The sequence below is a fragment of the Scyliorhinus canicula genome, chromosome 6 (assembly GCF_902713615.1).
Source record: "Scyliorhinus canicula chromosome 6, sScyCan1.1, whole genome shotgun sequence".
Lineage (NCBI taxonomy): Eukaryota > Metazoa > Chordata > Chondrichthyes > Carcharhiniformes > Scyliorhinidae > Scyliorhinus > Scyliorhinus canicula.
In genome coordinates, this window is record NC_052151.1 from 74,707,537 (window position 1) to 74,719,579 (window position 12,043).

Here is a 12,043-nt window from a genome sequence, read left to right on the forward strand (position 1 = left end):
GAAAAAAAAGGAAGCCAGTCCTGCAATCTTGATCCCACTACCTCATGGGACATCCTGCCCCTCTGACTCCCACAACTACTTTGATAACACTGCGTGTCATTCTGTTTGCTGTAAGGACTCTATTTAATTTTCCTAGTTTCTCTATGTTCATTGCATCTGTTTTGACAATGCCACCTTCTTCGCAAGTTCCTTCAATTTGTCTTCCTTTTTCCTCAACTCAGGATTACATATTACTGTTTTTACAGACTCTGGATTCAATATTGAGTTCAGCAATTTCAGATTCTTATCTGTACTTTCATTTATTTTTCAATAGACATTGGCAATGTTTTGGCTAATTTCTTTCACTCCTTTTCCAGACCCATCTTTCGTTTCTTGTTCAATTACCATCTCTTTTTGACTTGTTGCATCATCCGTTTTGTTGTTTAATCTCTCCTGCCTTCCACTTTATCCCAGACCTTCCCTTTTGTTCTTCGACCTCCTTCCCCTTTCCCTATTTTTCTTGCTTAAAACCTGTTACATCTCTACCTCTCCAGTTCTGACAAAACACCTGAAATGCTAACTCTTTCATTCTCCACAGATGCTCCCTGAACTTCTGAGTATTTCTAACAATTACTTTTTTATATGATTTTCTTGATTTTGTGGAATCAGAGAGTAGTTCAGCAAGAAAGACTAGCCAGCTCATTGTATGTGCCAACTCTTTCAAAGAGCAATACAGTTCATTTCACTACTCCACTCTTGCCTTATATTCTTGCAATTTATCAGGCAATGCAATCCAAATCCTAACCACACATTGCATTTAAAAAAAACATTAATCCTTGCCTTTAACCAATTGCCTTTAATCTGTGCCCTCTACTCGACCCTTCACAGTTGCTTTTTATTTCTGTTTAAACCCTTCATGGTTTTAAACACCTCTTAGCTTTCTCTGCTTCAATATTTTCCATGCAACTGTAATCACTCCTCTCTGCAACCATTCTACTTTATCTCTGCTGTACTCTCTCCTTTGTGTCCTTCATAAAAGCTGTGGCCTTAGAATTGGACACTGTATTTTAGCTGGGTTTATCAATGCAAAAGTTGAATTGTTCGTGATAACTTGGAATAAATATTGTACTGCATTATAGTGAATTAACTGTTTCTGTGACCTTTTTTACCTTCAGATACTCGCTGAAGAGTATAGATCCAGTACTGATGGCGCCAACTTGTGTATTTTTAGCATCGAAAGTAGAGGTATTTACAAACAAATTATACGTATTCACACATTAGTACCTCATCACTTGAATTACTAGTTCTCATGAGAATTTTATTGACGAGCAGTACTGTTCAATCAGATTAGAAATTTACAGTTTTTTGAAACTTCATAGAGAATAATCCAGGAGTAATTAATTATAAGGCACTGATTGTGGAGTCTGCAGACTTTGAGGTGACACTGAAGTGATTTCCAATGAGTTTTGAAGCTTGATATTAAATTAATAATTTTTGGTTCTGTTTTTGGGTAACCAATCTATTCCAGTATAGGACAAGTGACCTAAAAATATCTAAACATGTGCTAAATGGGGTTTGCAAAATGATTACTGAACCCTTGAGAGAAAATTCGACAAATTTAATGCTAAGAATCATGATACTCCAGACAGGACTAGAAGGATTAAAGGATCAGAGCAAATTACCGCGGATGCTGGAATCTGAAACCAAAAAGAAAATGCAGGAAAACCTCAGCAGGTCTGGCAGCATCCGTAGGGAGGGAAAAGAGCTAATGTTTCGAGTCCAGACCTGCTGAGGTTTTCGAGGATAAAAGTATCTTTCACAGTAAAGCTGTTGGTTCAAATTTGTGGTTGTCACTGTTTTGCATCTAGGATTTTCAGTGTTGAATGAAGAACTATGTTGATTAATTGTTTGGGTTATACTTAACAAAGCATTGTTCCGAGGTCCCAAGTTCGATCCCGGCTCTGGGGCCACTGTCCGTGTGGAGTTTGCTCATCCTCCCCATGTTTGCGTGGGTTTTGCCCCTACAGCCCAAAAGATGTGCAGGCTAGGTGGATTGGCCATGCTAAATTGCCTCTGAATTGGGTACTCTAAAACTTCAAAAAGCATTATTGCCTGGTTCTGTTTTGTACCATTTTTTAATGTTAGAAAATAGTATTTAAAATAAAAAGTCACCCAGCTAATCTCCAGTAACTAAATTATTGCTCTATACAAGTGCTTGTCTGATGCACTGTTCCCAAATATAAGAATTTACTTGGGTGTATCTCAGATTGGTTGAAGTGGTATGGGGTGATGTTACATAGACCCTGGTAGGGTAGAGCAGGGTAGTGGGTGATGGGAGGGTTGTGGAATTGTGGGGGGGGAAGGAATTTTGTAGGGGCGGGCTGAGCTGACGTCTCGTCCTATTGAGAAGCGGGTGAGGATGAGTGCCTCCCTGGTGGTGCGGCCATGCTGGATCCTTGCTGCTGACTGACCACCCTCTGGCTCCTCCCCAGGTTTGTCCATAATCCCCTCTTGGTCCTCCTCCTCCTTGGGCAAGGCCACAAGTTCCTCTTCCTCCAGCATGTTGCCCCACTTGCACAAGGTTGTGGAAGGCACAGCAGACCATCACAAAAGCGGGAGATGCTCTGGAAGATGTACTACAGTGCACCATCAGAGTGGTCTAGGCAACGGAACCGCAGTTTGAGCAGCCTGCTGCTCAATGACAGCACGGGTGCCAACATTTTCCTTGTTATATTGGGCCTTCGTCTCCAGACTCTGCACTGACGTCTTACCCAGGACCTCAATGGGTACCCCTTCTCCCCAAAGAGCCAACCTGTTATCCTGGGGTGGTCCTCAAGACGCCGGGGTTCTCCATGTCCCAGGATGTAGCTGTCATGCACGCTCACTTTGAAGCATGCACACACATGCATGATCTGAAGGTGGTGGTTGCACACGAGTTGAACGTTCAGGGAGTGGAACCCTTCCTGTAAATGAAAGTCCCTCTGATGGCCCGGTCCGCATGGCAACATGCGTGGCATTAATTGCCCCCAGACCTGGGGCATCCTGGTGATGGCAAAGAATCCTGCAGACTGGGCATCTTGGTGTGCTTGGTCCAGCTCAGAGTTCATATAGTCTGCTGTCTGGGCATACAGGGCATTCGTGAGCTCACGGATGCATTTGTGGGCTGTAACTTGTGAAGTACCAGCTCAAGCACTGGAATGAACTTGCTGCATAAATGTTCAGGGCTGTGGTGGCCTTCACAGCCACTGGGAGCGAGTGTCCGCCTCCTCCTCCATGGGCTGCCAAGTCCATAAGGACATAGCACAGATGTCGCACTGTCCCTTTGTTGAGACGGATTCTCTTGCGGCACATGCTGTCCATCATCTCCTCGAAAGACCAATGATGCCTGTACACCGTCGCTCGCGATTCCCCTCTGGGTTCCTCCTTGGCCTGATGGATGGTTGGGTCTTGAGGGTGTGCAACCCCCTGGCCACATCAGGAGCTGCTAGACTCACATTCCCTTGCCAGGAACATTAGGGAGACCGTGCTCGGGTGTCCTCCCCTGATCCACACACTGACACTTTCGTCGCGAGGATATCCCCAGTGCTGCAGCCCAGCTCTTTGTGTTCGATTGTTGGCTGCTACCTCTATGATGCTGATGCGTCTCGAGTACCGGCAAAGTGATCAGGCTTCAAAGTTTGATGGAAATGCGATGCAATTATCATAGTCTGAGACATAGCACATGTACCCACAAGAAGCCACTTGAGAATACAGTGAACAGTAACAAAGATTTGAAAATCAACTATGTAACATTCCCCATGACACACTCAACATTAAACAACAAGGAAACGTCACTGTTTCATATTTGTACCAAGACAAAGTCAGCTCATCTTCACAAAACAAACAGACACATGGAGCTGGATTCTCTAGTCGCCAACGCCGCAATCGCATTTTGCGATCGGCCGCAGAATCAAAGTTTACGACCAAATCTGGGGCAGCAATGCGCCCCATCGGAGAGTACGGCGCGCGACGTATCGATAGCCTCGGGACGTTGCCTGAGGGCGCCCCCCCCACCCCCCCGGTGTTCTGCCCCAGACCGGCCGTGTTCCTGACTGCGTGGGTCACTCATCCGTCGGGAACCCGGCGTGACGGCTGCGGACTCAGTCGAGGGAGGGCCAATCCACGGGCAGGGGGGACTTTGCCAGGGTCTGGGGGCACTGGGGGGGGGGAGAATGGTCCGGGGCGCGCACGAGCTGGCCAAATGGGGGGCACTACGTCGCAGTCTGGGCCCGCCAGCAGCCAGCGCCATGTTGCACAGCGCTGCCGCTGCAGGCCGCCGCTGTGCGCATGTGCGGCCACGGACCCTGCAATTCCCTGGGCCCTATTGGCAGCTAGAGCCGGGTGCTCTACTCTGTCTTGAATCTAGCCCCCAGCCAAACGAGGGATCGGTGGCCTTTTTACACCATTTTTTCTTTCACAAAACGCTACCGTTCCCACACCAGCGTGGGTACATAGCCTCAAAGTTGGAGAATCCAGCCCATGGTTCCAGCCTCTCGGGTTCCTCAACAGAAATGGAGGAAATGCGTGAGAATGTGTTATGATCAGAAAGATGTCGTAGAAATGATCTGTCTATCAATGTGTGACTTGTTCCATGTATCAGTGCCATTCTCTGTCCGGGGCAACAGCTGTGCAGGCCCTCCCACATGGCCCAATCTCACGGGAATCAAATCCTGGCATCCACATATTCCACTGGCACTTGAGGTGCAGTTGAACATTCTTGACTTTCAGAATGTTTAACCCAAGGTGACCTGTCAGTTCCATGCAGCACTCATCACACCAGCAACAAAAGCATCAGCAATCTCCGAAAACATTTCTTCAACGGCGTGGCTCCTTTGGAACACTGTCACGCACCAGGCCCTGCAGCATCATCTTGCTTCAAACTAGATTGCCTTTTAAAAAAAAAAAAAAAAAAATCTTTCTTGTCACAAGTAGGCTTGCATTAACACTGCAATGAAGTTACTGTGAAAAGCCCCTCGTAGCCATATTCCAATGCCTGTTCGGGTACACAGAGGGAGAATTCAGAATATCCAATCCACCTAACCTGCATGTCTTTCGGGACTTGTGGGAGGAAACCGGAGGAAACCCATGCAGACACGAGGAGAACGTGCAGACTCTGCACAGACAGTGACCCAAGTCGGGAATCGAACCAGGGACCCTGGAGCTGTGAAGCAACCATGCTAACCACTGTGCTGCCCAGTAGACTCCTACGTTCCCCCTGATCCCTGTGTGCCAAGACCCAGGTATCTTAGAAAAAAATTGTTTTTCTTTCCAACTGCAGAAGAGGAAAGAAACAGCAGCCTCTGCAGCCACCAGCAAGAGCAAGCAATAAACACGACCTGCAGCTGTGAAGTACTCTCACAACTAACGAGGGTTATTCCATATTAGCAGTAGCCTTCAGTTGTGAACTTTGAGGCTGCTCACAGTCATAGGGAGTTAAAGTGACCATCAGCGTATAACCAAGAACAGGGTTTTGTCCTGGAAGTGTTTGGCTATAGTCATAGGGGATTCAATTGTAAGGGGAGTAGACAGGCGTTTCTGTGCTCGAAAACGAGACTCTCGAATGGTATGTTGCCTCCTGGGTGCTCGGGTCAGGGATGTCTCCGATCGGCTGCAGGACATACTGAAGGGGGAGGGTGAATAGCCAGTTGTCGTGGTGCATATAGGCACCAGCGATATAGGTAAAAAAAGGGATGAGGTCCTACAATCAGAATTTAGGGAGTTAGGAAATAAGTTTTAAAAAGTAGGACCTCAAAGGTAATAATCTCAGGATTGCTACCAGTGCCACGGGACAGTCAGTAGAAATTCAAGAATAGTCAGAATGAATACGTGGCTTGAGAGATGGTGCAGGAGGGAGGGGGTTCAGATTTTTGGGACATTGGAACCGGTTCTGGGGGCGGTGGGAGCATTACAAACCGGATGGTCTACACCTGGGCAGGACTGGAACCAATGTCCTAGGGGGTGCTTTTGCTAACACTGTTGGGGAGATTTTAAACTAATGTGGCAGGGGGATGGGAACCAGATTAGGAAGTTAGAGGTCAGTAAAGAAGCAGCAACTAAAGCCAGTAAGGTACGAGACAATAAACTCAATGTGACTAAGGGGAAGAGTAGACAGGGAAGAGATGATGAACGCAAAGGTGGTCTGAGGTGCATTTGTTTTAATGCGAGAAGTGTAGCAGGTAAGGCAGATGAACTTGGGGCTTGGATCAGTACCTGGGAATATGATGCTATTGGTATTACTGAGACTTGGTTGAGGGAAGGGCAGGACTGGCAACTGAATATCCCAGGGTATAGATGCTTCAGGAGAGATAGAGAGGGAGGTAGAAGGGGTGGAGGAGTTGCATTACTCGTCAGAGATGATATCGCAGCTGTGATTAAGGAGGGCACGATGGAGGATTTGAGCACTGAGGCAATATGGGAGGAGCTGAGAAATGGGAAGGGTGCAGTAACATTGTTGGGACTTTACTACAGGCCTCCCAAAAGCAAGCATGAAGTAGAGGTACAAATATGCAGACAGATTATAGAAAAATGTAGGAGCAGTAGGGTGGTTGTGATGGGAGATTTTAACTTCCCCAACATTGAATGGGATTCGTGTAGTGTTGGAGGCGTAGATGGAGCAGAGTTTGTAAGGAGCATCCAGGAGAGTATTTTAGAGCAGTATGTAAATAGTCCAACTCGGGAAGGTGCCATACTGGACCTGGTATTGGGGAATGATCCCGGCCAGGTGGTTGATGTTTCAGTCGGTGATTACTTTGGGAATAGTGATCACAATTCCGTAAGTTTTAGAATACTCGTGGACAAGAGAGCTCCGAAAGGAAGAGTACTAAATTGGGGAAAGGCAGAGTATAACAAAATTCGGCAGGAGCTCGGGAATGTGGATTGGGAGCAGCTGTTTAAGGGTAAATCCACATTTGAAATGTGTAAGTCTTTTAAGGAAAGGTTGATTAGAGTGCAGGACAGACATGTTCCTGTGAAAATGAAAGATAGAAATGGCAAGATTAGGGAACCATGGATGACGGGTGAAATTGTGAGACTAGCTAAGATGAAAAAGGAAGCATACATAGGATCGAGGCAACTCAAAACCGATGAAGCTTTGGAGGAATATCGGGAAAGTAGGACGAATCTCAAACGCGCAATAAAGAGGGCTAAAAGGGGTCATGAAATATCTTTGGCTAACAGGGTTAAGGAAAATCCCAAAGCATTTTATTCGTATGTAAGGAGCAAGAGGGTAACTAGAGAAAGGATTGGCCCACTTAAAGACAAAAGAGGAAATTTGTGCATGGACTCCGAGGAAATGGGTGAGATTCTTAATGAGTACTTTGCATCGGTATTCACAAAGGAGAGGGACAGGACTGATGTTGAGGCTAGGGATGGATGTTTAAATACTCTCGGTCAAGTTGTCATACGGAAGGGGGAAGTTTTGGGTATTCTAAAAGACATTAAGGTGGACAAGTCCCCAGGACTGGATGGAATCTATCCCAGATTACTGAGGGAAGCGAGGGTTGAAATAGCTGGGGCCTTAACAGATATCTTTGCAGCATCCTTGAGCACGGGTGAGGTCCCGGAGGACTGGAGAATTGCTAATGTTGTCCCTTTGTTTAAGAAGGATAATCCAGGGAATTATAGACCTGTGAGCTTGACGTCAGTGGTAGGCAAACTGTTGGAGAAGATACTGAGGGATAGGATCTATTCACATCTGGAAGAAAATAGACTGATCAGTGATAGGCAGCATGGTTTTGTGCAGGGAAGGTCATGTCTTACAAACCTAATAGAATTCTTTGAGGAAGTTAATTGATGAGGGAAGGGCTGTAGAAGTCGTATACATGGACTTTAGTAAGGTGTTAGATAAGGTTTCCCATGGCAGGTTGATGAAAAAAGTGAAGTCGTATGGGGTTCAGGGTGTACTAGCTAGATGGATAAAGAACTGGCTGGGCAACAGGAGACAGAGAGTAGTGGTGGAAGGGAGTGTCTCAAAATGGAGAAGGGTGACTAGTGGTGTTCCACAGGGATCCGTGCTCGGACCACTGTTGTTTGTGATCTACATAAATGACCTGGAGGAAGGTATAGGTGGTTTGATTAGCAAGTTTGCAGATGATACTAAGATTGGTGGAGTTGCAGATAGTGAGGAGGACTGTCAGAGAATACAACAAAATATAGATAGATTGGAGAGTTGGGCAGAGAAATGGCAGATGGAGTTCAATCCAGGCAAATGCGAGGTGATGCATTTTGGAAGATCAAATTCAAGAGCGGACTATATGGTCAATGGAAGGGTCTTGGGGAAAATTGATGTGCAGAGAGATCTGGGAGTTCAGGTCCATTGTACCCTGAAGGTGGCAACGCAGGTTGATAGAGTGGTCAAGAAGGCATACAGCATGCTTGCCTTCATCGGCTGGGGTATTGAGTATAAGAGTTGGCAGGTCATGTTACAGTTGTATAGGACTTTGGTTCGGCCACATTTGGAATACTGCGTGCAGTTCTGGTCGCCACATTACCAGAAGGATGTGGATGCCTTGGAGAGGGTGCAGAGGAGGTTCACCAGGATGTTGCCTGGTATGGAGGGTGCTAGCTATGAAGAAAGGTTGAGTAGATTAGGATTGCTTTCGTTGGAAAGACGGAGTTTGAGGGGGGGATCTGACTGAGGTCTACAAAATTGAGAGGTATGGACAGGGTGGACAGCAACAAGCTTTTCCCAAGAGTGGGGGTGTCAGTTACAAGGGGTCACGATTTCAAGGTGAGAGGGGGAAAGTTTAAGGGAGATGTGCGTGGAAAGTTTTTTACGCAGAGGGTGGTGGGTGCCTGGAACGCTTTACCAGCGGAGGTGGTAGAGGCGGGCACGATAGCATCATTTAAGAAGCATCTAGACAGGTATATGAATGGGCGGGAACAGAGGGAAGTAGACCTTGGAAAATAGGAGACGGGGTTTGATAAAGGATCTGGATCGGCGCAGGCTGGGAGGGCCGAAGGGCCTGTTCCTGTGCTGTAATTTTCTTTGTTCTTTGACAGACAGCAGCTGTAGTTTCCCCTGTTGCAGATATCCACAATATTTAAAGATGGCTTGAAGGCTTCAAGGATGAAAACCATGGGCGATTCCCACCTGGAACACTTTAGCCCCCAACTCCAGCCCCCTGAGGGGTTCCCCACCCCCAAGCATTGGGGCAGCAGCTTTTGGACTGCATGTCAGAAAATGGAAATGGCTATTCACCTTCTCACTTCTTCTCCACAGCCATTGAGCCATCTTCCCATTTTTTAAGGCAAGTACTAAACAACGCTTGCATGATTTCTAACTGGGGAGCCAGTTAAGTCCCAGGAGGCCTTTGTGTTCGAGTTGTATCTCGCTATTGAGGGAAATTACTGCAAATTGAAGTTAAAGATATGCTCACCGTATTTGGGTGTGATCCAGAAGAACTCTTCGTCGGGAGCGGGCCGGTTAGATAGCAAACTGATTTTTCCCAGTGCAAATCTATATTTTGGCCTTTCCCGCTATTTAACTGGAGGGTCCAGATCCAAGCCAGGCACAACGTGGTGGTTAAATCGCGCCCAGGAAAATGATGGACTAATCAAACGGGTAGCAATGCGATAGAGGAGAATTTCATGGAATGTGGAAAGTATCAGGGATGTTTTTCTCAACCTGTGTCAAAGAACCAACTAGAGAGCAGGCCATCCTCGACTGGGTATTGTGCAATGAAAGAGGATTAATTAGCAATGTTGTTGTACGAGATCTTTCAGGGAAGAGTAACCATAATATGGTAGAATTCTTCATTAAGATGGAGAATGACACAGTTACGTCTGAGACTAGGGTCCTGAAATTAAAGAAAGCTAACTTTAATGGTATGAGACATCGATTGGCGAGGATAAACTGACAAAGGATACTTAAGGGGTTGATGGTGGGTAGGCAATGGCAGATATTTAATGAACATATGGATAAACTTCAACAATTGAACATTCCTGCCTAGCGCAAGAGTAAGACTGGGAAGGTGGCTCAACTATGGCTAACATGGGAAATCAGGGATAATGTTAAAGCCAAAGAGGAGCATATACATTGGCCATACAAAGCAGCAAGCCTGAGGACTGAGAGAAATTCAAAATTCAGTAGAAGAGGACAAAGGGTTTAATTTGGAAGGTGATAATAGAATACAAGCTTGCAGAAAGCATAAAAACTAACTGCAAAACTGATATGCAAAGAGAAAAAGACTGGTGAAGACAAATGTAGATCTCTTACAGTTGGATTCAGATAAATTCATAATGGGCAAGAAAGAGATGGCAGACTGGTTGAACAATTACTTTGGTCCGTCTTCACGAAGGAGGACACAAATGACGTTCCTGAAATACTAGGGACAGAGGGTCTAGCATGAAGGAGGAACTGAAGGAAATCTTTATTAGACAGGAAATTGTATTGGGGAAATTTTTGCGATTCAAACCCAATACGTCTTCAAAGCCTGATGCTCTGCATCCCAGAGTACTTAAGGAAGTGGCCCTAGAAAAAGTGGACGCATTAGTGATCATTCTATAGAATCTGGAAGAGTTCCAATGGATTGGAGGATAGCGAATGTAACCCCACTTTTTAAAAAAGGAGGGAGAGAGAAAAGGGGGAATTGTCGACCAGTTAGCCTGACGTCGGTGGTGGGGTAAATGCTGGAGTCAATTATTAAGGATAAAATAACTGAGCATTTGGAAAGTGAGGACATGATCGGCCCAAATAGTGGATTCACTAAAGGGGAATCAGACTTGACAATCTTTTGGAATTTTTTGAGGACCAGAGAGTGGACAAGGGTGAACCAGTGGATCTTGTGTATCTGGACTTTCAGATGGCTTTTGACAAGGTCCCACAGAAGAGATTAGTGAGCAAAATTAAAGCTTATGGTATTGGGGGTAATGTATTGACCTGGATAGAGAACTGGTTGGTAGTCAGGCAGCAGAGAGTGGGAATAAATGGGTCCTTTTCAGAGTGGGAGGCAGTGACTAGTGGGGTACTGCAGGGTTCAGTGCTGGGACCCCAGCTGTTCACAATATACATTAATGATTTGGACGAAGGAATTGCATGCAATATCTCCAAATCTGCAGATGACTATGCTGAGTGGCAGTGTGTGCTGTGAGGAGAATGCAAAAAGGCTGCAGGGTGACTTGGACAGGCTGACTGAGTGGGCAAATACTTGGCAAATGCAATATAATATGGGTAAATGCCAGGTTATCCACTTTTGGTGGCAAAAACCAGAAGGCAGATTATTATCTGAATGGTGGCAGTTTTGAAAAAGGGGAAGTGCAACGAGACCTGGGTGTCATGGTGGAACAGTCGCTGAAGGTTGGCATGCAGGTACAGCACGCGGTGAGAAAAGCTAATGGCATGCTGGTCTTCATAGTGAGAGGAGTTGAGTATAGGAGTAGGGATGTCTTGCTGCAACTATACAGGGCCTTGGTGAAGCCACACCTTGAGTATTGTGTGCAGTTTTGGTCTCCTAGTTTGAGGAAGAACATTCTTGCTATTGAGGGTGTCCAGCGAAGGTTCACCAGACTAATTCCTGGGATGGCCTATGAAGAAAGACTGGATTGACTGGGCTTGTACTCGCTGTAGTTTAGAAAAATGAGGGTGATCTCATAGAAACATGTAAGAATCTGATGGGACTGGACTGGCTAGATGCGAGAAGAATGTCCCTGATGTTGGGGGCATCCAGAATTAGGGATCACAGCGTAAGAATAAGAGGTAAGTCATTCAGGAATGAGATGAGGAAGAACTTCTCTCAGGGTTGTGATCTTGTGGCATCCTCTACCACAGAAAGCTGTTGGGTCCAGTTCGTTGGATATATTCAAGAGGGAGCTGGATGTGGCTCTTGTGACTAAAGGGATCAAGGGGTGTGGAGAGAAAGTGGGAGTGGGATATTGAATTTGCATGATCAGCCATAATCATATTGAATGGTGGTGCAGGCTTGAAGGGTCGAATGGCCTACTCTTGCACCTATTTTCTATGTTTCTCGAACTATCAGTGTTATTACAGAATTAACAAACAAAACATTTATAATAGAAAATTATTGCA

The 12,043-nt window shown here is 45.9% G+C and overlaps 1 protein-coding gene across 2 annotated transcripts in view; it reads left to right on the top strand.

The window, feature by feature from the left end:
* Positions 1-12,043, top strand: part of ccnc (cyclin C) — a 54,766-nt gene that overhangs the window by 12,580 nt on the left and 30,143 nt on the right. For both annotated transcript variants that reach the window (XM_038799533.1, XM_038799534.1), the window contains exon 4: positions 1,155-1,224. In XM_038799533.1, the coding sequence (XP_038655461.1) occupies positions 1,155-1,224 (70 nt within the window). The remainder of the gene's footprint in view (positions 1-1,154; positions 1,225-12,043) is intronic.